Genomic DNA, 25,193 nt, shown 5'->3' on the forward strand with positions numbered 1-25,193 from the left:
CTTCCCAGCTCTCTGCTCAGCTTACTTGCTGATTTTGTAATCCTGCTGTAGATCTGGACCATATTAATATCTCTGCTTATTAAAACTTTTCAACTTACTACCCATTACTGCTTGTATTCCTGTTGCTCACAACTGGCAACCCATCTCTAATACTTAGATAATTTTAGCTGTTTAGGTGAACAACCCAATAACCAGAGCATTGTTGAAAGAGATTTGTTGTAATTTTATTTTAAGTCTACTCTAATGGGTTAATTAAAATGATAAAGGTCTTTATGATGCAACCTGCTTCAAAAAAATAAATGTATGTAATCTATGTTTTAGTGTATCCCCTTTTGGCCTCAGGATGCTTCAAACAAACTTCTTATTCAAGTTGAAAGAAGTGAAGGCCCTCCCAAAAAGATACATTTGAACAAGCAAGAAAATTGTATTTTATTGCGTCTGGATAATGAGGTAATTTGTGTGTGTGTGTGTGTGTGTGTGTGTGTGTGTGTGAGAGAGAGAGAGAGAGAGAGATTAGAGAAGCTAATGTTACTAGTATTTAATTCTTTTTGTATCAAATAATCTCATGATTTTTTTCCTTCCACCAAAAATGAACAAAGATTTCTTTTTGTGAAGGGAAACAGTCATGAAACAATTTAATCATTATACAGAAAGTTAGTTGAAGTGCCTAGAATATACACCTGGAATTTGACTCATCTATACATAATAATTGAGAGCATTGTTTCCCAGACATGCTGTATAAAATTTAAAAAAATATGTTACAAATAGTTTTATTATTAAATGTTGTTAGTTAATATTCTTTGGGAAATGATCACATTAGAGAATATTTTCTTTTCCTTTTTTCTAGCTGGGAGGTATTATAGCAGAAGTTAATTTGGCAGAGCATTCTACAGTTATTACATTTTCAGATTATCATGATGGAGCAGCTACATTCCTGTTAATAAATCACACCAAGAATGACATTATTGAATATAAGCAAAGGTAAGATTATCACAAATACAGTGTCCCCTGATTTGAGCAAAGTCTAAGTGATGAGACACTGACTTTATGATTTCTTAAGACACTGACAGTGGCATTTGGGCTATATAAGACAGTGTTCTCTTTTTTAACAAAATGTATACTGAAGCATGTAGGGGTAAAACTGACTTCATATCTATACTTTTATTAAATTGATGTGTGATGTTGTATCAGTTTCAGGTATACAACATAATGATTTGATACTTGTATATATGGCAGAAGATCACCACAAATCTTGTTAACATCCATCACCATACATAGTTACAATTTTTTTTCTTGTGATGAAAACTTTTAAGATTTACTCTCTCAGCAGTGAAAGAAAATACAGTATTACTAACTATAGTCACCATACTGTACATTACATCCCTGTGACTTATTTATTTTATAATTGGAAGCTTGTACTTTTTGACCACCTTCACCCATTTTGTCTACCCCCCAACCCTGCCTCCGAGAGCCACCCATCTGTTCTCTGTATCTATAAGTTTGGGTTTTGTTTGTTTGTTTTCTGTTTTGTTTTGTTTTTAGATTTCACATATAAGTGAGATCATATGGCATTTGTCTTTCTTTGACTTCACTTATCATAATGCCCTTGAGGTCCATCCATGTTGTCTCATATGACAAGATTTTCTTTTGTTTTATGACTGAATAATATTTCATTGTATCCATATACCAACATTTTGTTTATCCATTCTTCATCATTGGGCACTTAGATTGTTTCCAGATCTAGGCAATTGTATATAATGTGGCAGTGAACATAGGGTCACATATATCTTTTTAAGTTAGTGTTTTCACTTTATTTTTATTTTTATAAATACCTAGAACTGGAATTGCTGAATCATATGGTAGTAGTTTCATTTTTAATTTTTTGAGAACCTCCATACTGTTTTCTATAGTGTCTATACCAAGTTACATTCCCACTGAGCAGTACACAGGGTATATTTTTCTCTCCACAGCCTTGTCAATAATTATTTATTTTCTTGTTTTTTGTTTTGTTTTGTTTTGATTTATTTATAATAGCCATTCTAACAGGTGTAAAGTGATATTGTGATTTTTATTTTCATTTTCCTGATGATTAGTGATGATGATCATCTTTCATATGTCTGTTGGACATGTATGTGTCTTCTTTTAATTTACTTTAAAATCCTCAGAAAAAGAAAAATGCAAGAACTGAAACAAGTATAGCAGAAGCTTGATTGTTGTGGGATCCTGTGAGAAAAATGTCAGAGTTTATCATAAGAATTTTGTCTGTTTTTCAAATTTTTTATATATTTAATGAAGATAACATAAATATTGAAACTTTAGTTTTTTTGTTTTTGTTTTTCCAAACAATACATACCATCTTGCTGAGGTGTGTGGGAAAGGACTGCTACATTTTTAAACTTCCCTAAAAGCTATATTTTTATCTTGATATTTCAGGACTACTACTAACATCATTTGTTTCATTTACTGTGATGTCATATCTTTGTAGAAACTCTACAGTTTATGTAACTTTATATTCCTGTACTTATGGGTCCTGGGCTGTCTTGAAATTATTTTGTCTGCTGTTTTTAGTTTGCTTTCATCTGTCACTTATTAGTGGGCCCACATTTATCAGTGCACTGATGCTTTCCTTCCACCGCTAAATGACACTTCTAATCATTGATTAAATGGACATTGAGTGAGGCCCTCAGGGCTGGCAAATACCTAGAACTCCTATTTGTCCATCAGTTCTCTCATCTGGAAGATGCTGAGAGAGAGGAAAGCCTATTTTTTATGATAATCTATATTATAAAAATAATAAATTGGTTGATTAAAACTGACAGAAACAAATAGAAGTGATTTCTCAATTGCCCTTCAATCCATGTACCTCGAATAATCGTTCCCAAATAGCATTCACAGAATAAGACTGTCAAAAAATGACTTAAGTGATTATTTTCTCAGTTCTCTCAAAGGTGATGCATAGCTGGTAACATCATAAATACATAGGAGCTAAATTAATTCTTTATATACTACTGATGATGTAGTATGTCATAGCTTAATTTCTGACATGTGGTTGAGCCTAGCTGAGGGTCAGGCAGCTCAGTCTTTTCTTGGCCTTGACCTTGCTTTTTTTTTTTTTTTTTAATTCTCACCTGAGGATATTTTTTCCATTGCTTTTCAGAGAGAGTGGGGGGGGGGGGGGAGAAACGTTGATGTGAGAGAGACACATAGATTGGTTGTCTACTGCACGCGCCCTGAGCAGGGCAGGGGATCGAGCCTGCAACTGAGATACATGCCATTGGCCGGAATTAACCCAGGACCCCTCAGTGCCCTGGTCGACTCTCTAACCACTGAGCCAAACCAGCTAGGGCAGCAATTTTTTAATAGTACAATTCATATATAAAGTTTTTAGATTGTTGTAATTGTAAAAGTAAGGGATAAGGGAGTAACTAGAATATGATCCTGTGTTGAAATTCTGAAACAAAAAAATTACAGTCTTAATGGAAATTTATAAAATTAGCAGTTTATTATAATCTGCAAGCATGAACACTGGATTTGGATTTAGAATTATTTAAAGTAGTTATTAAATCAAGGATCTGATTGAATTGAGTCCTAGGTATCAGTGCTCTCCAAGTCTTTACTTCAGCATAGACTTCTCTTGAGTTTCAGGCTGCCACCTACTCCTAAGTAGCACACAAGAACCTCAAGTGATTCAAAGCTGATCTCATTTGTGTTGCAAAATCTCTTCCATACCCTTCGTGAATGGCAGTGTCAGTTACTCCTGTCATCCTAGGTTTGTCCTGCCTCACACACCAACCGGTTAAACTCTATTTTTTTTCACATCATCTCCTTTAATCTCCTGTTGTTTCAGGCTCCTAGCAGTTCTTACCTATTTGAGTAGATTTTTGATTTTTATCTCTGGCCTTATCTCTAGTAAATCCTCTGTTTGCCACTAGAGGTAGGTTTTCAAAAATACTAAGTATAATCATCGCTCTTTCCTGTTTAAAGTTCAGTGACTTCATTTCTTTTAAAATAAAATAGTATGTTTCCAGCCTACCTTACTAAATATTTCTCTTTCTGTTGCATAACTCTTAACCTGTACTTAGGACCAACTGAAGTCTTTGTTTCCTGAATGCTCTGGGTCCTTCCATGTGTTTTTACCTTATAAGGTGTTGATTTCTTCTAGAAAAACTGCACTTCCATCTGAGCCCTTCCATCGCCACCTTTTCTAAAACACCTATTGCACCTTGGTATGTGTAAATTAAGGCACTTGGCACATTGTATTACCATTTTCTTGTGAGTCTGGGACTTGTACATACACAAAGATAACATTCTGAGGATTATGGTTAGTTTTTATTTTATCATCTCAACATATTTACATTGGTATTTTTTCATGAAAAATATAAGAAATGTAGGTGTTTTATCTCCTCTGGTTTTCCTTCCCTTAGCATTTTTGTTGTTAATATGGTTGTTAATTGTTTCCTGCATATAAAAATATTAGCTGCCAAATTTTTTTAATTCTATAGAAAAACTGTGAGAAAACTATAATTTCTGGAATGCCAACATTGCCGACATTTGATGCATTTCTTTTCACAGCATTTTACTTCTCTCTGCCTATCTTTCTGAATCTCTTGTTTTTAACAGTTATTGTGAGGATGTAAATTTGTTTCTGAAACAATTTTTAATGACTGCATGATATTCCATTATTTAGAGTCACTATCAACTGAATACTATTATTCAGAATTCTATTTCTAAATTTATAAACTTAGACACTGTTTATTTTTTAATAAAGATCTTTAACCCATTTGTAATCCCTATAACTAATATATGATTCATTGCCATATTTTTTTTGTAATATGGGTTATTTTCTTCCAGTGATGTTTGGAAAATACACATTGTGTTTCTGTTCTAGATAATTACTTTTTTGTTCTTGAAGATTTTGATGCCTTTTAAATTTTGAGAGTGCTAACTTACCCATGAAAAATTTGGAACATTTTGGGTTTTTTTGTTTTTTGTTATTTTTTTTTACAAACGTCTGGTTTCTTATAGATGTAATTTGGGATTTTGACCCAGGTTAATATAAAATGGTTAGTTTTTCAAATATATTTTATCCAAGGTTTTGGGGGGCATTTGTATTGATTTATAACATATTAACAAGTTGATTTTTTGACTGGTATAGTTGCTTACTATTTCTACATCTCAGTTCCCAAATTTTTGTTTTGAATCATCTCTGGCTTGGTTGGAAAAAAGTCTTTGAGTTAGTTTTTCAGTAAGGCTTTGTGGATAATATGTTATGCTATTGCTATTTGAAACTATCTCATTCTGCAAATTAATGACAATTTGACATAACATTTTAAGTTTTAACCTTTTTCCTTAAAATTGCTCCATTGTTTTCTGGCATTTAGTATTATAGAAAAGTGTGAAACCCATCTTATTTTAGTTACTTTGTGGGTAACTTTAATTTTTCTAGATGTTTATAGACTGTTTTCTTAAAATTTAAATATTTTACAAAGATATGTCTAGGATGGTATTCTGTTGTTATTAGTTTTGTCTGACACCCAATGAAGTCTTTTAATCTGGAAGATCAACTTTTTCAGTTCGCGAAAGTTATATTTTATTATTTCTTTGTAATTTCTCCAATTTTTTTTTTTTTATCCTGGGAATCATTTTGTGAGTTGACTGAATTTCTTATAATTTCTTATAATTCTGTATCTTATTACTTTAAAAATTCATTGAGCTGTATTGTTTAGCCAGACCAAACCAATACTTAGGAAAGGGTTACCAACTAAGTTAAATTATGTCAGATTCAGTAAGATAGACAAAAATAAAGTAATTGAAATAATTTTCTTTCATAACTAATTTGTATTAACACAAAAGTTGAAAAAGTAGTTTGAAAGACTTGAAGACCTTTATTTCCTATGCAGGACATTATTTTCTTAGAAAACCTCTTTTCCGTTGTATAAGGAAAAACTTCCAGTCTACTTTTATTTTATTATATTATTTATTTATTGTATCTTTATTGATTTGAGAGAGAGGAAAGGAAAGGGAGAGAGAGAGAGAGAAACATCAGTGATGAGAGAGTCATTGATCGGCTGCCTCCTGCACACTCCCGACTGGGGATCGAGCCCACAACCCGGGCATGTGCCCTGCCGGGGAATCGAACCCACGATCGCCTGATCCTTGGTCAATGCTCAACTGCTGAGCCACACCCGGCCGGGCAAGTCTAATTTTAATCAGAGCTATTATAAATCTCTAAATTAATGGTCTTAGAATGAATGAAGTATTATTTTGGGTTCTTTATTGTTATACTTGCACTTAATTTAATGCTGTTAATGTTTTTACTGTTTGTGTCAGTTCTCTCAGTGAAATAGAAGATTCTCTCCCTCCTGGAAAAGCAGTACTTTATACCTGGGCCGATCCAGTGGGCTCTCGGAAGCTGAAGTGGAGCTGTGGAAAGAACCAGGGGGAAGTGACGCAGAAGGATGTATGTATTGGACTGATTACCATGGTGTTCTCAGCAGCTTGCTTTGTTGTTTTTAACAGTATTCTTTTTCAGCCTTGCTAGTTTTAAGTCTTGTCTTATGTGTACACTTCTAAAAGAAACTGCCAAAGAATTTAAAAGCCATATTCAAACTGTAACTTAACCAAAAATGTTTAAAACTAGAAGTAGTCTTATTTCGTCTACATCATTATTTGCTTCCATTATGTTATAAAGGTAAATTGTGCTTAGGGAGGTGCTTTCAGCCTTGACCTCAAACAGATACACTCTTCACTGATGGTCGTCTTGGGTCATTTTCACTTCTGTGAGGTACATCTAGGGATCTTCTAACTAAAGCAAGCTATTACTGATTTTTTTCACAATGATAAAGTTACACATAAATATTTTCCAGTAACATTTTCAATGGCTTTCAGAAATTGTTTCGTTAAAATTTTATTTGTCTTTTAAGATACGTCTTAATTTGACCCCAGTTCCAATGTCTTTTTTATTTGATCTGTTGGTTAGTACTTTTGCATATTTATGTCATAATGATAGTTGAATTTTATAAAGCTAAATCTGAAATCCACTACAAAATATTAGAAAGACTTTAGAAATACTTGAAAATAAGTTATTCTTATTTCTCAATGTAGTTTTACTGCTATAATCTTATATTAGAAAGAATTATAGGTAACATAACTGTTCCTAGATATTGATTTTATGGTAATAACTCCAGTATTTAATTTCAGTGGATTATAACATGAATGTGTACTGTATATTAAAATTTCTTCTTAATCAGAATATTTACTTAACTAGAAATCCATGGATGACTGTTAATTATTAGAATTTGCTATATTTATCGTGCCATTGAACCTCAAGACCCTGATATCAGCACAATGCTTATCTAAAAGGACTTCCTGCAGAATTATTCACCTATGGTGAATATCCGTGTTTTGTAGAGCATGAATTGAGATGTCAGATATGCTTTATCCTACTTAATTCATCTCTGTAAGGAAATATGAATTTTTGACTGAAAATGTAACACAACACATTGGTTAGTCTTAGAATAAAGGAGCGAGAAAACAATACTCTGTGTTATTGATAAGCCTACACAGGAAGACTGTTTAATTAGATTGTATCAAGATAGTAAATAAAAGAATAATTGATGTGTCTTCCTAACTAATAACTTTATAATAATCATAGCAGAAGCTAATATGATTCGAATTATGTAAATTTCCAATGTTACACATACTTTAATTCATTTAGCTTATTCGACCCTATGAAGGAAGTGCCATTATTCTTCTCATTTTTTAAATGTGAATTCTAGATTTCATGCTGGTTGGTACCAAACTCTTAATTTTTTATTTTTTGGTGGTTTTATTTTAGGATATGATGACAGCTATAAATTTGGGGAAAAAGACTGTTTATTTAGTTTCATTCTTTGAAGGCTTACAACGCATTATTTTATTCACTGAAGATCCAAAGGTATTTAAAGTGACATATGAAAATGAGAAAGCAGAATTAGCAGAGCAAGAAATTGTGTTGGCATTACAAGATGTTGGACTTTCTCTCGTCAACAATTACACAAAGCAAGAAGTAGCCTATATTGGCATTACAAGGTTAGATGCATTAAAATTTGGATAAATATAAATGATGAGTTTTTTATCATCAAGAATGGTGATTGTACAATCTAAAATAATTTAGTTTGTAACTTCTTTGGATTAGCCATTGATACTAAGGTAATGCTGATTTAAAAATGCTTGTGAAAGTCCTTTTCCCTTTGAGATAAAGATATATAAAAAATCTAATTTATAAATCCCTCTTTATGTTCATTCTCTCGTCTCTCTAAAAAGTTATATTTATTCAACTTATCAAAAGTATACTTTATTTAACATGTTATAAGGTCATCCTACCACAATGCAGGGTACATTGTAGATGCTCCTTAAATAGTTGTTCAAGGAACAAAGATAATTACATTCTAATTTGACCTTTGCACTTTAAGATCTAATAAGGTAATACTATATTATTCCCCATATAAGTCACCACTAGTAAAACTCTTTTCTTTCTCTATGCCCTTAATATTCCTATTCATAAACACTTAAAGTAAAATTAATTTATGCCTATTAGTGCGTGATTTGAGAACATTTCTGGATTCCAGTCGATATAACCAGGATAATGTAGTTTCAGTCCTTTAACTTAAACTCTTAAATAAATAAATGTATGTCTGTATGTGTGTGTATATATATGATATATAATACAGATTTAAATTTGTTTTTTTCTGTAAATGCTTCTAGAAACGTTCCTGACTCTTCATTGAAAGGGATCCATTTTAAAAGGAATATTAAAAACTAGTTTCTTAAAAATATTTATTGTTCTTTAAAAATGTGTTTATTATTTAAACAAAAATGTCAAATAGACAACAGATTTTAAGCCTGTTAAATCTGTAATGGGCTATGTCCTATGCTATGGTATGAATGCAGGTGGAAATAATACATAGTTCCTACCTTTTTTAAAATTAAGTGAATATAAATTTTGGAAGGAATAAACAAATAGAGGACTTAAGTAAAATTAAATAACTGACATACTAAAATAGAAAGTGTAAAGTAACTTTAGAATGTGGATAGATTTTTAAATTCTATATTTAATTATTTCAGCAATTTTTCAGTGAATTAGATTTGTTCCATTCGCTCTCTCATTCTCCTAGATTGTTTCACATGCTGTCTCTTTTTAAACCCCTCTCTCCATTCATTGCCTTGCATCCCATTTCACCGAGAAAACTGAAGCAATCAAAAAGGAACTTTCAAAGACCCACCCCCAGTATCAGCTTCCTACTCCCCAAGCATTCATTACCGGCGTGCTGTGCTGACATACTTCCTCGCAGTTATCATACTACATCATGTTCACATATTTATTTATTTATTTAGTTAGTTAGTTAGTTATTTTTTTAAATATATCTTTATTGATTTCAGAGAAAGGAAAGGAGAGGGAGAGAGAGAGAGATAGAAGCATCAATGATGAGAGAGTCATTGATAGAGCCTGCAACCCGGGCATGTGCCCTGACCGGGAATCGAACCCTGATCGCCTGGATCCCAGGTCGACGCTCAACCACTGAGCCACGCCCAGCCGGGCATGTTCACATATTTAAACAAATTCTTCTGCTTTTGCATTGTATTCTGTTCCCTCTTACCTCTTGAGACCCTGATCCAGCAATCCATCCTTCCTTCCTTCCTTCCTTCCTTCCTTCCTTCCTTCCTTCCTTCCTTCCTTCCTTCCTTCCTTCCTTCCTTCCTTCCTTCTTTCCCTCCCTCCCTCCCTCCCTCCCTCCCTCCCTCCCTCCCTCCCTCCTTCTCCCCCCCCCCTTTCTTTCCCCTATATCAACAATTTCTGACTCTCTTTTGAATTGTTATTTCTCTCAACTTAAAAAAGAAATTCTCTTGGGCCTACTTTCCCTGCTATCTACTGTCTGTTTTGTTGCTTCCCTTTATAGCCAAACTGCCCAAAAGTGTTGTCCATCACAAAGGAGTTAAATATATTCACTGTGTTCCATTCTTTTTTACCCATTTTTTTTTAAACCACTCTCAATATACCATGAAACTGGTGTTGTCAAGATCACCCTAGAGACCTGTGTGTTGCCAGGTCCAGTGCGCAATTACCAGCACCCCTGTTGCTTAAGTTCAGAACATTTAACACAGATCCCTTCTTTGACTTGACCTCCACGATTCCTCACCATCTTGACTTTTCTTTCCATGCCCACATTCTGGGTCGCATTTGTTGGTTCCTTGTCTTCTCCACTGCTTAATATTAGGTGTCCCAAGGCTCTCAGACCTTAGTCCTCTCCTCTTCTCTGTTTCAGTTTTATGATTTCAAATATCACATATTTGCCAGCATTTTCTAGAAATACATCTTCAGCCAAATTTCCACCCCCCGAACTCCAGGCTTGTATATCCAATTGCCTACACAAAATTTCTACTCAGATACCTAAGAGACTTCTTATACTTTATATGTTTAAAACCCAATTCCTGATCTTCTGCCAAGACCTGCCTCCCCATTGAAGTTAATGACAAATACATCCTAGCTGCTCAGGCCAAAGACTTTGGAATCATCTTCATTCATGTCTTTATCTCACACCCCACATCTCATCCATCTAGAAGTTCTGTGCTGGCTCTACCTTCAAGACACGTAGGATCTGACTTTTCACTACCTCCTAAGGCAGAGCCATCACCATTCTCTCCCCGCTTACTACCTTAAATGCCTAACAGGTTTCTCTGCTTCTAGCCATTATTCCCGCCTCTCCCCCCCCCCCCCCCCCCCCCCCGATCCCAGCCCTGTATTCCTAACAAAGCTTAAGTCAGATCGTGTCGCTGATCGTCTCATAACCTTTCAGTGGTTCTTCATCTCAGAATAAAACTCAGAGCCTTGACAGTATCCTACAAGGCTTTCCCATTATGGGCCTCTCGCCGTCTACCTCACCTTCTACTCTTAACGTGTCCCAGGCGTGCAGCCTCCTTGCCCCTCTTCCTACACTCCACGTGGGCTCTGCTTTGGAGCCCTTGCTCTGACTGGCTCTTCTACCTGAAATCTTTCCCTTTGTCTTCTGGATAACCTCCCTGATCTCCTTTCAAGTTACTGAAATCTCACTTCTGTGACACCCCTGTTGACCGCTCCATTTCACTACTGCAACCCCACCACATTGCATATCCCAATACTCCATATCCACCTTGCCTTTCCTACTTTGTCTTCTTTCAAAAGCATTTCATCTCCTAATATGTTAAGATATGCTAATTTGCAGTGTTCATGATGTTTTGTCTATCACTCTTCATCTAAAATGAAGCTGAAGAACATTTGAGATGTTCACTACTACCCACAGTGGTGCCTACGTAGGATTTTAATAGGATTGGTTGAATGAATTTATGTTTTTAAACTTGTAATGTGCTTGCTTATAATTGAGACCGTTGCAAAATTTTTATTTAAGGTTTTGTAATTCATGTAATAAACCAGTTAAAATGAAAATGTGTATAAATTAGTACCATGATTTTTGCTTTCATATTTAAGTTCTGATGTGGTTTGGGAGACAAAGCCCAAGAAGAAGGCAAGATGGAAGCCAATGAGTGTAAAGCACACCGAGAAGTTAGAGAAAGAATTTAAAGAATATACTGAATCTTCACCTGCAGAAGATAAGGTTATCGAGTTGGACACTAACATTCCGGTAATGTTTTTAAGTACTAATATGAAGTTTTAATTTTTACTGTTGTAATTAGATTAATCACTGGTAAATTTTTTGTATTTCCTTACAAAACAATAAATTCTGTCATACATACTTTATATAAAATATTTTAAAGGAATGAATACCTGTAGTAAAGACTCAGACTTTCTCTTGCAATACTAATGATCTATTCCTTGGTTAACAAACCAGTAACTTTTAATTTTTTATTTATTTCTAAGATTATTTTATCTTTTATTACTTTTTGGGTAAATTTTAGTAAAATTACATAAAAAGCAATATAACCAAGCTGTAAGGAATTTCTGAATGTTTTTGGGAATTGTATGGATATGGGCTATAAAAATCTCAATCTAAACCTAATCAAATATTTAGCCTAGTATTTTCATTAATATTTTAAAAATTTTGGTACAAATTTCTAATTTTAAGCAATTATGAGTAAAGAGAAATTCTGTGTGTTTTGGGGGCTGGCGTATTTTTCAGGTTTGCTTTACACCTAGTGGCACTAACATGAAAATTCTGCAACCACATGTAATAGCTATACGAAGGAATTATCTGCCAGCATTAAAAGTGGAATATAACACATCTGCACATCAATCATCAGTTAGAATTCAAATTTACAGAATACAGGTGAGTCTGAAAAGATAGTCAAATTATATTCTAAACAGACATAGCAGTAAACTAATGTATTCCCATGATCTGTTTTAGCACTTCCATTTCACTGTGGGACTAGACTTTTTGATTCCTTCTACTTAAATCTTGTTATTCCAGTCAGGTTCTGTAATTAACATATGAGTATACTGACCAGTTTTTGTTCTTGTTTTAGATCCAAAACCAGATACATGGTGCTGTATTTCCATTTGTATTTTATCCTGTTAAACCTCCCAAGTCAGTCACCATGGATTCAGGTTTGTTTATATCTTTAGATTGCTATAAAAATGGTTGTATTAGCTGTTTGGTTTGTTTTACTATAAAAATATGAAATTAAACCATTTTACTCAGCTAACTTCAACAAAATTCTGATTGAATGCTGAAGAAAAGATTAATTAGAAATATATATTTACATTTTTAGAAATGTTAATTTTAAAAAATTACAAATTTTAAACCTCTGATTTAAAAGCCACTGGAACCTTTGACTAAATTGTGAGGAAGTTCAAATTCAGACTGTTTTCTAACCACGGAAACTATCCCGTCCTCTGCAGATTAGAAAGACTGATAAGTCCTTTCTTCCACCCTCCTCTTCCCCTCACTTTCTCTTAACTTCCCACTATCCTGCTTCCCTTTCCTCTCCTTTTGTTTCCACACCCACCTCTATATCACTGACTCTAAGGGAGTATTCATAATCTGCATGGAAGCTTTTTTTTTCCTTCCGTTGATTTTTAGAGAGAATGGAAGGGATGGGGAGGGGGGGGAGAGAGAGAGAGAGAGACATCAATGTGAGAGAGACACATTGATTGGTTGCCTCCCGCACATGTCCTGAATGGGGCCGGGAAATGAACCTGCAGTTGAGTTGCATGCCCTTGACCAGTGTGCCCTTTACCAGTAACCAAACCCACAACCCTTAGGTGAGCAGGCCAATGCTCTTAACCATTGAGCAACACAGGCCAGAGCTACTTGGAAGCTTTTTGACCAGTGTATATGCCCAAGGCCTTCCACCTAGAAGTCCAGGGCAAGATCCTGAAATCTGTGTTTTCACAAAGTTTCTCTGTTGATTCTAATACTTGCTTCGAGTTTAAACTGGCTAATTTAAAGGATTAGTAATCCTTAGAGTAAATATAAATAATTTACAAAAACAATCCTGGAGTGTGACATTAAGATCGTAATGGATCATGCAAGTATTAGTAATTTTAATTGATACTCACAATTTAATAAATAATTTAGTTGGCCATTGTGATGTGTATTACATTGCAAGAAAATGATTCTTTTCTTTTGTTTAAAGGATCATGGCCATTAATCATATTTATTAACCTTTACAGCACCAAAGCCTTTTACAGATGTCAGTATTGTCATGAGATCTGCAGGGCATTCCCAGATATCACGTATTAAGTAAGTGTATTAATACATTTCTTGTGTGTTTATTTAATGTTTTGATTTAAATATGTGAGTTATTTGTACTCTTTTAAAAAAGTAAATTTCAAGTGAGTCAAAGATTTAAGTGTAAAATAGTAAATTATAAAGGTCATCGAAAAAGTCTATTAATTATTTTATAATTGTGGAGAATCTGAAGGCTCTGAATGAAATACACCTAGGTATTAACAACAGTCATTTCTAAATTATGGGCATTTTATTATTTTATTTTTTGATTATTTGTTTTCTCTCTTAAGTTCTCTATGATTATTTCATATTGTTAGAAACAAGAAAGAAAACAGTATTTTCAAATTCAGTCATCATCCAGTCTTGTTCTCTACCCTGTCACCAAGACAAACTGTCTTTATTCCCTTGCTTTTTTTTTTTCTTTAGATCCTCACCCGAGTGTATGCTATATCATTGATTTTTTTTATTTTTTATTTTTATTAGAGAGAGAGGAAGGGAGAGAGAGAGAAACATCTGTTGGGGCTCATGCTCCAACCAGTGATTGAACACACAACCTGGGTATGTGACCTGACCAAGAATCGAACCTGCCACCTTTCGGTGCACAGGACAACCCTCCAACCAACTGAGCCACACCAGCCAGGACTATTCCCTTGCTTTTTAAATTATAGTCTTATTGTATTATGAGTATGTAAACATTAAGCTTCTTAGTTTTCCTTTTTACCCCTCCCCATTAGAAAAATAATTTTTGAAGTTGTACATATACTTCTGGGACTTGCTTTTTTTTTATTAAACTTTTTACTAAAATGTATTCATTTAGTGGTATGTTGCTAGAGTTTATTCATAAACATAAATAATGTTATGTGACTGTATACCACAGTTTACTTATCGATTTCTTCTCTATAGGCATTTTCATACTTGAGTTTGTTGCTATTATGAACACTGTTTCCATGACATTCCTCTAGAAAGTCCTAAGTTTTAACATTCTAATATTTAATACTTTTTTTCTCATCTAATTTTCTTAATACAGTAAATTGATGGCCTCTTTAATGTTTTCTACTTTGTAATATAGGTACTTCAAAGTGTTGATCCAAGAAATGGATCTCAGGTTAGATCTTGGGTTTGTCTATGCTTTAGCAGAACTTATGACAGAAGCTGAAGTAACTGAAAAAACAGAGGTAAGATTTAACAGTAACAGCATTGATGGGCAGGGTTAGGGAAAGAGGACTGAGAGAAATTATATTCTTATAAATTCTTACAAGTGTTAAAATGGTTTTGTTTCACTTTTAAAATATAATGTTTATTATGCTGCTGTGGTGAGTGCATTGGTAGAAATCACATTTTCAGATTATAGAAGACAAGTTAAGAATAGTCTTAAGCAAGACTATATAGGAGCAAGACGAGTTAAAGTGTTCTTTTTAAACTGAGAGCAAGTAGGAGAAAGCTTTTAAGTCAGGCGGAGGCAGAGGATAATCAGTCATGTTCACAGCACTGTTTTCCCTGTTTTACTTTTCTGGGTTACTTTTGTTTAGATTAATAATTTAGAACAGCGAGTTTCAACCGGTGTGCTGCAAGAATTTTTTTTTTTTTAATTTATCTTTACTGTTGAAAGTGTTGCAGATGCCCCCTCCTTCCTCCCATTGATCCCGTCCACCCTGCATTCATTCCCCCTCAGGCCTTCCCCACACTGCTATCTGTGTCCATGGGTTATGCATACATGCATTTAGGTTCTTTGGTTAATCTCTCCCCACCCTCTCCCGCCTTCCCACTGAGATCCCTCAGTCTGTTCCATGCTTCTATGTCTCTGGATCTATTTTGTTCATCAGTTTGTTTTGTTCATTAGATTCCACATATGAGTGAGATCATGTGGGACTTGTCTTTCTCTGACTGGCTTATTTCGCTTAGCATAATACTCTCCATTTCCATCCATGCTGTGCCAGAGAGTAATAGATCCTTCTTTTTTATAGCTGCATCATAGTCCATGGTGTGAATGTCCCACAGCTTTTTTATCCACTCATCTACTGATGGGCTCTTAGGGCTATACACCTTGACAAAGGGAAGACAAGCAATCCAATTAAAAAATGGGCAAAAGATCTAAATAGACATACAGATGGCCAAGAGACATGAAAAAATGTTCAAAGTCACTAATCATCAGAGAGATGCAAATTAAAACCACAATGAGGTATCGCTTCACACCTGTCAGAATGGCTGCCATCAACAAACGACAAGTACTGCCAAGGATGTGGAGAAAGGGCACTCTAGCACACTGCTCGTGGGAATGCAGGCTGGGGCAGCCACTACGGAAAGCAGTATGGAGCTTCATCAAGAAGTTAAATATGGAACTGCCGTTTGACCCAGTGATCCCACTTCTAGGAATATATCCTAAGAAACCCAAACACCGATCAGAAAGAACATATGCACCCCCGTGTTCATAGCAGCACAATTTACAATAGCTATAAGAATTTTTAAAACATACAATACCTGACTGTTTAGTCAGGGGCACTGACCTCTTTTCCCTTAGATTTTCAAATAAAAAATGACAACAGCCAATACAACAATAGTGCTCCAGTATAAATGAATCAAAATTATACCTATTTTTTGTCAGATGGGCAAAAAATATATTTTTTGGTGTGCCGCAGAATTTTAGTAATTAGTTTATGTGTGCCAGGAGATGAAAAAGATTGAAAATCGCTATTCTAGAGCACTTCTTAGGCTTGAATTTCTTTACACTATTGTAAATGAAGTCAGTTTCTTTGAGGAGAGATTAGGAACTGTCTGCTTTAAATTGTATTTCTCTCCAGGTAAAACTTCTGAACCAGAGCTTGGGGTGGAGCAAGGGTGAATTCCAGTATTGGTGTCACACCAAAGTAGAACCTTTGCTCCATGAATGGAGGCTGGGCAGAAGAAGGAAACTCTTCCCTCCCCCATTATTTAGCAGCTGGTAGCTGGGGGCAGGATGAGAAATGCTGACATCCTGTGCCTCCCTGGAAGAAAGCCCTCCAGTTGGAGTCTGGGGAGAGAGATAGCTCTGGGTTCTTGGGTGTACCAGTCTAGAGTGGAATTCTAGCTTATTGAGCTGGGTGGGGAAATTGAGACCACAGACTCACTTTTCTAACCAAATTTTTGTAGATTTTCTTGAATAGACGTTTCATTTGTGTATACCCTTAGGACCATTCATCAAAGCCTTAAATGTTTGGGTTTTTGCTTTTTTAAATAAATTTCACCAGTTTCGCTGGGGAACTGTTCTAAAGAGTTCCTTATATTGTTATCCTAGAAGTCAGTCATTTTGATGTTTTTCTTAATAGGTTAAAATGTGAACGTTGGGCCATTTCTCAACACAGAAGTAACTTAGGTTTGTGTTTGGAAGAGAAGTAGTGTTGATTATCAAGAATGAAACTAATCTGTGCAAAATTATTTTCAATGCCTTCCCCCTTTTTGATTATATTAATGGACTCTGTAGATATCAGTAAGACATTAAGCAAAAAGCTACAAGTGGATAATGTATTTTAAAAAGTAAATAGTTCTAAGAGTGTTGATGGATTGAATTAGTGACCTTTTAGAATAAAATCTAGTCACATGAGGAAAAGCTTAGCGTCTTTTCATGGATTGGATGGAAACATAGGAGAAATGCTTATCAGTTTGTGAGTAACAGACAGAACTTTGTGAGCAATAAAAATATTAGTTTCTCTACTGAGGCAGTAACTTTCTAATTATGAATAATGTTGAATCTGGATATTATAGGGGAGTGTTCTGCAGTGTGTGAGCTATTGGCTTAAATACTTCATGAAAATAGGTCCCTTAAGTTTTTAATATTTTATGTTCCTTTATAGGTTGAACTTTTTCAAAAAGATATAGAAGTTTTCCAAGAAGAATATAAAAGAGAGTCATTAGTAGACTCATCACAAGTCAGCCTCTATGAGTACTTTCATATATCTCCTATCAAGGTAGGGGAAAAATAAGTTATTTTTATTATCCATTATAATCTAGGTAAGAGCAAATTTACTGGGTCTGTTGGGTAGACATAGTATTAAAAGTATGTTCTTTGATAGTTTATGAATTCTGTAGCTTCACAATTGCAAATATAAATAAATAACAAAGCAATAATTCTTTTAAATTTTTATCATGTGGAAACAATAGTGGCACCACCCACAGCATGTGTTTATATGTTTATGTCTTGACCTGACGTTATATTACCTTAGTGTTAAGGTGTTTAATAACAGTTTTCTAAATTTTGTATATGATGTGTGTATAAGTTTTTCTTTTAATTGACACATAACATTAAATTCATTTCAGGTGTACAGTGTAATGATTTGATATTTGTATACACTGTGAAATGATCATCACAATATGTTACCGTCTGTCACTCTATAGTATTGTAATTTATTTATTTATTGTGTGATGAGAACTTTTAAGATTTATTTTCTTAGCAACTTTCAAATATGCAATACAGTATTAACTATAGTGTATAAGTTTTAATTTATAAAATAATCTTGATTTATTATTTGAACATTGAATGGAACTAAGTGTAAGTTCTTTACTCAAAGTTTCTATGAGTTGCTTACAGAATACTTGAAGAAAGTTATTGTACAACTATGCATACAGAATGTATATGCACATAGCACAAAAATACTTTTTAACTGGCTTCATCCTGCTAGCTTAGTTCTAATAGTTGAAACATTCACTTGTGGAGATACTTATTTTCAACAACTTTAACTTCTAGATTATTATCATTTAAAAATGTATAAAAATTAATATTTTCCTAGATTTCCCAAAAGAATTAGACTGAATTAAATATCATATCATCTCACATTGCTGAATTTAAATTTTAAAAAGGACTATATTAGCTTCTAAATCTTTTTTAACTTTTTACTTATTAATTTTGGCATAGTCCTGATAACTTTGAAATTTTATTTATGGTGTAGTGAATTTAAAATAAAATTGAATATTAAAAGTTAATATTTTCATTATGAAGATACTGATTTACATGTTTATCTCTTTATCTCATTAGTTGCATTTAAGCGTTTCACTGAGTTCGGGTAAAGAAGCAGCTAAAGATTCAGAACATCATGAAGGATTGATTGCAATTCATTCTTTAAATCTTTTGCTGAAGAGTATTGGTGCCACCCTTACAGATGTACAAGATGTAGTTTTTAAGTATGTTTAATTTTCAAATCTATAAACTGATGAAATCAAGTCCATTTTACATTTATCTAAAAATTTATAAGTGAAAAATGTGTAAAGTACATTGAAGATCTTAAGGCACAATATGATTTTTGCTGTTAAATGGAATATAATGTAGGTAACCCTTAAGAAACAGGGCCAGGGATCATGCATGTTTGTGCATTATATAAGGCCTCTCAGGCCTAGGGAAGAATTCCTAAGGAGCTGTGTGTGCCCAAAGGTGTGGTGCTTAAAAGATGTGACTTCAAGGCCTATGGGATCAAGACTCTTCAAAGCATATGTGACTAGAAAAAATGAATGTCATGATAGGGGAAATGAAGGGATTAGTTTAAATGTTATAGTCAGGAATTTACATTTTATTATGAGTCTTAATGGAAGCTATTAGAGTATCTGACCAGAGACTCAGAGTCTGAGCGGAGACTTTAGATGAGAATGCCCTTTTCAGGTAGCACCTGAAACTGTTACTAAGAGTAGTAGTAAGAATCAATGAATCCAATAAGAGATAACTCTAAGTCTGGATAAAGTTAGATAATAGTCAAATTAAAGAACATAGGTTTGAAGACATTTATCTCAGTGTGTCAAATATTGTCTGTGTGGGCCATGATAGGACATAATTGACAAATACAAGTTCATGTACATGAGTGGGATCCAAGGGTCTCTGAATCCTCTAAGTTGTAAATATGTGTACATTGGTGGCTTTTCTGAGGATAAGATCCATAGCTTTTATCAGATATTTTAGAGCTTTCTTTGACCACAGTGTGCAGAGATGTATATAAAAGAGCTTTTCTAATTTTATGGGGAAATGTACTAGAAGGAAAGATTTGGAGAAAAATTCTAAAGAAAATAAAACCTTAAAATTAAAAATTCCCTCCCCCTTCCCTCCCCCCCCTCTCCCTCTCTCTCCCTCTCTCCCTCTCTCTTCCTTCCTCCCTCCCTCCTTCCCTCTCTCCCTTCCTTCACACACACACACACACATACACACACATTTGTACATTTATATGTTTTTTTTTTCCAGGCTTGCATTTTTTGAACTCAACTATCAGTTTCATACAACATCTGAACTGCAGTCTGAAGTAGTAAGACACTATTCAAAACAGGTTTGTCTGAGATTATTTTACAAAGGGGCAGAGTGATATAAAATATTGAAACTGCATGTGTCTGTACATAATATGATGTAGATTTGGCAAGGAAGTTAATAGCCATTTTCAAAATTTTAAAACATGTGTTTTATTTTCAGAATTGTAGAAAGAGGCTCTGGCTGGGTTGTTCAGTTGATTAGAGCTTCATCCCAATACACCAAGGTTGTGGGTTTGATCCCCAGTCAGGGCACCTACAAGAATCAACCAATGAATGCATAAATAAGTGGAACAACAAATTGATGTTTCTCTCTCTCCCTCTCTGTGCCTCTGCCTTTCTCTCAAATCAATAAGTAAAAATAAAAAAGAATTGTAGAAAGACATTGAGACTAATGACTATTTCAATTTTCTGTCCTTCTAATTTTTAGCCAGGTACCAAAATCTTTTCTGGATCAGCATGGACTAGACATAAACCTTTAAATAAAATATTAAGTAATTCACCACACTTACTTAAAAAAATAGGTTCAAGGGAAACTATTAGTAGCTAACTGATGAACACAGGGCATTTTTATGTAATTGAATTGTTGAGGCTGCTAGATATATTATTTCAGTGGATTTTTTTCTGCCTTTGGAAAGACTTCAGTATTTTGACATGACTTATAGAGCATCTGAGACAGCTGTTGAATAGTGGACATATCACTGAGCATGACTCAAGAGGTCTGGGTTTGGATACTAGTTTTGGCATTTAACCCCTGCATCGCCCTGACATCATTTGGCCTGTATGTTTCTTTAGTGTCTATAAAGTGATTAACAACTGTCACACATAGTACTAAAAGTATTTTGAATATTCTAAAGCATTATGTAAATATTTCATATTATTTCTAGTACTCTTATCACTGAATTGCTTTTTAAAAACTATGACTAGTTATGAATAAGATGATAGATGGTTTAAGTGATGAAATTGATGATAAGGGTGTTAGCCTGAAAAATTGGATATGTGCACTAAATACAAGAAAAAATACTAAGTCTTATTATCCACATTGATTAATGTTCATATTTTTAGGCCATTAAGCAGATGTATGTACTCATTCTTGGACTTGAAGTTTTGGGAAATCCCTTTGGCTTGATTAGAGAATTTTCTGAAGGTGTAGAAGCATTTTTCTATGAACCTTACCAGGTAAAATAGTTATTTTTGCATTGTACAATGTATCACACTAATGCTTTTGGAAGAATAATGCATTCTGATTGTTAACTGGAGTTGTAGGTATAAATAGATTTTGGGAGGCACTGCAAGGGGACATTATTTTGCAGCAAACAATGGTAAGAGCTTTTGAGAAATTTGAGAGGAAATTTTTACCTTTCCTCTCAAATTTTAAACTTAAGACTTTACAAAAATACACTGAATTTTAAGTGTTCTGTTAGAATATTAAAGGTGGATAAAGTTTGCACTATAGTAGAAGGAAGAGTTTCATGGACAGGCAGTCCTGCTATGCACAGTAGTATGGGACAGTAAAAATAACCCTGCAAGTTGGCACCTGTGCAAAGCAATCCTCATTAATGGCAAAAATTATGATTTTTTCATGTCCTTTAAAAATTGCTGTCAGAATGTTCAAAACTCTCCTACTTTCACATTTATAAGAATAAGTGATAATGAAAAATATAGCAAAACTCATATTTATTTTGTACAATGTAATTTAAAAGATTAGATATATTAAGAATTAGAGTGTTTATTTTGTTAAAAAATATTGAGTAGTCTGTGTTCACCTTCTCATCATATAGCTTACAGTACAGAGCAAACATCTTTTGTACTCTTTGATGAATATAGTCAGTTACCTTTCTAAGTTTGGATTAACTTGCAACATTTAATCCTTTTGACTTGCAATGTCGAAACACCTCTGGGAGTTCTGTTAATGTGAAGTTTTCTGCTGGTGTCGCTTTCTCAGGGACATCTTTATTCTTTTTGTCGCTACTGTTTTCCTCATATCAGTTAGTTCACCTTTAAAAGTAAACATAACCTTATTTGTTGTTATTATTTTTGACCTTTTAGGGAGCCATTCAGGGTCCTGAAGAGTTTGTGGAGGGAATGGCACTAGGACTGAAGGCATTAGTTGGAGGAGCTGTTGGTAAGAAACAGAATGCCTCCCAAGTATGATTATGCTAGAAAGTAAGTGATATATTTGCTTTTACTAAAGATAGGATCGTTTCTGCTAGGTGGATTAGCTGGTGCTGCCTCCAGAATCACCAGTGCTATGGCTAAAGGTGTGGCAGCTATAACTATGGATGAAGACTACCAGCAGAAGAGGAGAGAGGCCATGAATAAGCAACCAGCTGGCCTCAGAGAAGGCATCACTCGTGGAGGAAAAGGCTTAGTTTCTGTAAGACGTTTCCCAGTGTTGTGAACATCATAGGAAATATCTTTTAAAGCCACGTCCTGTGAATAAGGAAATAGATATATAACTTTCACTCCTTCAAGTATTATTTGGATGTTGGAGGAGCAGTGGTTTGTGGCCTATATGAAATATGTCGGGAACCTCCAAGAGTATTTTGTTTAAATAAAATGCTTAGGAAATATGTTAATTCTTATGGTATCTAGAAAGCACAACTCTGTATTTTTTTGTAATTTTTTTTTATAAACCGGACTTGGTCTGTCAAGGCATCGTGTAAAAGTATTATAAATTTTCAATTGTGCTTTCCTTTTAGGGTTTTGTAAGTGGCATAACAGGAATTGTTACAAAACCAATCAAAGGCAAGTATAATAGTTTCTTTGGGTGATATATATTACCAAGTCTTTCACAAGTTGATTCCATTTTCATTCTTAATCTAATTGTGTAAGACTTTGTCTTTTTTATTTGTAGGAGCTCAAAAAGAAGGAGCAAGCGGTTTCTTTAAAGGTGTCGGGAAAGGCTTAGTTGGAGCAGTGGCAAGACCAACTGGAGGCATCATAGACATGGCTAGCAGCACGTTTCAGGGGATAAAAAGGTAAACTTTCTTTCACGCTGGGTATGAGTCAAATGCTTAAACCACAAGAATGAAATAAACCTGCCATTTGGCTTGAGGCACTTAGTTATAAAATCTATAATACAGCAAGTTGCATGTGATCTTCCTAATTCCTTTTGGTATTTTTTTCCAAGTTGTTGTCAAGTTCTTTCAACTTGATAACTATCAGTTACTTTACTCCTCATTTATTCCCAGCAGCCTTGGCAGGAAAGGTATGGCAAGCAAGCTTTTTCATTATCTTGATCAAAATACATTACAAGAATGTAATGCTATTTGTCAGCTATAAAATTAGGAAATGTAATATTGTTGCCTTTTGGGGAGAACAGAGAATGGCATTTTCTATTCTGGGTTCAAACTCACTTGTGTTCGCCCTTCCTTTATGATATTATTTTGTTAAAGATTATTACATCCATTTTCTCTATTTCTCTTTATTTGCATAAATTTTAAAATATGCCCTCTCTTCTTCCAAATTAAATGTAGCTTAAAATTGAAATTTAGTATTTGCATTATTGTTACCTCTATTCTAGAAATTTGCAACACATACCACAATTGATGAAATTCATGCTAATGAGACCTAATTTATGTATGTATGTATTATTTATTTATTATTGTTCTGTGTTTTATTCCTTTTAATGAGACCTAATTCAGAAAACTATGTGGATGGATATCTTCCTAATCCTTTGGTACGGTCAAACCTCGGTTCTCAAACGTCTTCCTAAACCCACCACCCCCCCCCGCCACACACACACCATTCATCTTATGTGAGAGCATTGATTTGAAAATCAGTCATGGAACTTACAACAGAGGAATTATTCCCCTCCTTTAGAACACTTCCCTCTGTTTCAGCTTGGTCCCCTTCTTTATTCAGAAGTCCTCCCAGTGAGGCCTTCCATGGCAACCCTAAAATTTCAGTTTATCCTCTACCCCCACCTCAGATACTTCATACCTCTCTTCCCTCCTTTATTTTTTTTCTCTTTAGCTCTTACCACTGTTTAATACACTCTACATTTTCCCTTGTTTTTTTGTCTCTCCTGCTAGTATGTAAGTTCTGTGAATGCACTGGCTCTTGTGTTTTCACAGCATTTAGAATATTGCTTGAAATATGGTAGTTGTTTTCTTTTAAATTGAGATATTTTACAGTCACATGCAGTTGCAGAAAATAATGCAGAGATTCTTCGTAAACTATATTATGTTGCCTAATGGCTGCTGTAACAAATTATTACAAACTTGATGGCTTAAACAATAGAAGTTTATTCTCACTGCTCTGGAGTCTGGAAGTCAGAAATCAAGGCTTCAGCAGGACTGTGCTCCCTCTGGAAGGAAGAATTTGTGCCTTGCCTCTCACACCATCTGCTGGTCGCTGCAGCAGCATTTCTTGGCTTATGGTTGTATCATTTCTATCTCTGCCTTCATCTTTACATCACCTTCTCCTCTGTATGTCTCATCTCCCTCTGCTTCTCTCATGAGACACTTGTGGTGACATTTAGAGCCCACCCAGATAATCCCAGATTATTACCTCATCTCAAAATCCTTAAATTAATAACATCTGCACAGACTTTACCATATAAAATAACATTCAAAGGTTCCAGGGATTCAAGCCTGATACCTTTGGTATATGTGCTGCCGAAGCGAGCACCAAGCCTGATATCTTTGGGAACTTCCATTTGTATCTGCCCTGGAGAAATGTCTGCTCAGACTCTTTTACATTTTTTTAATTGGGCTGGTTGTTTCTTGATTGTTGAGTTGTAAGAGTGGTGTATTGTCTTAGCTTTCCTGATAGTGTTTTTTGATCAGGTCTAATTTATCTGTATTTTTGTTGGTTGCTTGTGCTTTGGTGACATCTAAGAAAGCATTACCTAGTCAAAGGTCATGAAGATTTACACCTGTATTTTCTTCTAGCTGAGTTATAGTTTTACCTTCTAAAGTCAAGTCTTTGATCCATTTTAATTAATTTTTGTATATGAAATGAGGTTGGATCCAAATTTATTCTTTTGCATGTGCATGTCTAGTCCCATTATCATTTGTGGAAAAGACTATATTTTTCCTATTGAATGTACCATTTTCTAAAATCAATTGACCATACATTTGAGTTTATTTCTGAACTCTCAGTTTTATTCCAGTATTCTAGACATCCATCCTTATGCCAATAACACAGTTTGGATTATTGTAGCTTTGTAGTAAGTTTTGAAATCAGAAAGTGTGAGTCCTCTTTGTTCTTCTTTTTCAAGATTGTTTAGGT

General features: G+C 34.4%; 1 protein-coding gene across 4 annotated transcripts in view; it reads left to right on the forward strand.

Moving 5' to 3' along the window:
* The window catches only part of VPS13A (vacuolar protein sorting 13 homolog A), a 163,136-nt gene that overhangs the window by 107,381 nt on the left and 30,562 nt on the right, over nucleotides 1–25,193 (forward strand). For all 4 annotated transcript variants that reach the window (XM_087822709.1, XM_087822708.1, XM_087822710.1 and 1 more), the window contains exons 51-67: nucleotides 322–450; nucleotides 848–981; nucleotides 6,331–6,460; nucleotides 7,838–8,070; nucleotides 11,504–11,657; nucleotides 12,153–12,299; nucleotides 12,496–12,577; nucleotides 13,646–13,715; nucleotides 14,773–14,878; nucleotides 17,531–17,644; nucleotides 18,709–18,854; nucleotides 19,897–19,978; nucleotides 21,021–21,134; nucleotides 22,005–22,080; nucleotides 22,169–22,332; nucleotides 22,658–22,703; nucleotides 22,813–22,936. In XM_087822709.1, coding sequence (XP_087678835.1) covers nucleotides 322–450; nucleotides 848–981; nucleotides 6,331–6,460; nucleotides 7,838–8,070; nucleotides 11,504–11,657; nucleotides 12,153–12,299; nucleotides 12,496–12,577; nucleotides 13,646–13,715; nucleotides 14,773–14,878; nucleotides 17,531–17,644; nucleotides 18,709–18,854; nucleotides 19,897–19,978; nucleotides 21,021–21,134; nucleotides 22,005–22,080; nucleotides 22,169–22,332; nucleotides 22,658–22,703; nucleotides 22,813–22,936 — 2,051 coding nt within the window. The remainder of the gene's footprint in view (nucleotides 1–321; nucleotides 451–847; nucleotides 982–6,330; nucleotides 6,461–7,837; nucleotides 8,071–11,503; nucleotides 11,658–12,152; nucleotides 12,300–12,495; nucleotides 12,578–13,645; nucleotides 13,716–14,772; nucleotides 14,879–17,530; nucleotides 17,645–18,708; nucleotides 18,855–19,896; nucleotides 19,979–21,020; nucleotides 21,135–22,004; nucleotides 22,081–22,168; nucleotides 22,333–22,657; nucleotides 22,704–22,812; nucleotides 22,937–25,193) is intronic.

This window comes from Miniopterus natalensis, chromosome 12 (genome assembly GCF_054644295.1).
Source record: "Miniopterus natalensis isolate mMinNat1 chromosome 12, mMinNat1.hap1, whole genome shotgun sequence".
NCBI classification, from domain to species: domain Eukaryota; kingdom Metazoa; phylum Chordata; class Mammalia; order Chiroptera; family Miniopteridae; genus Miniopterus; species Miniopterus natalensis.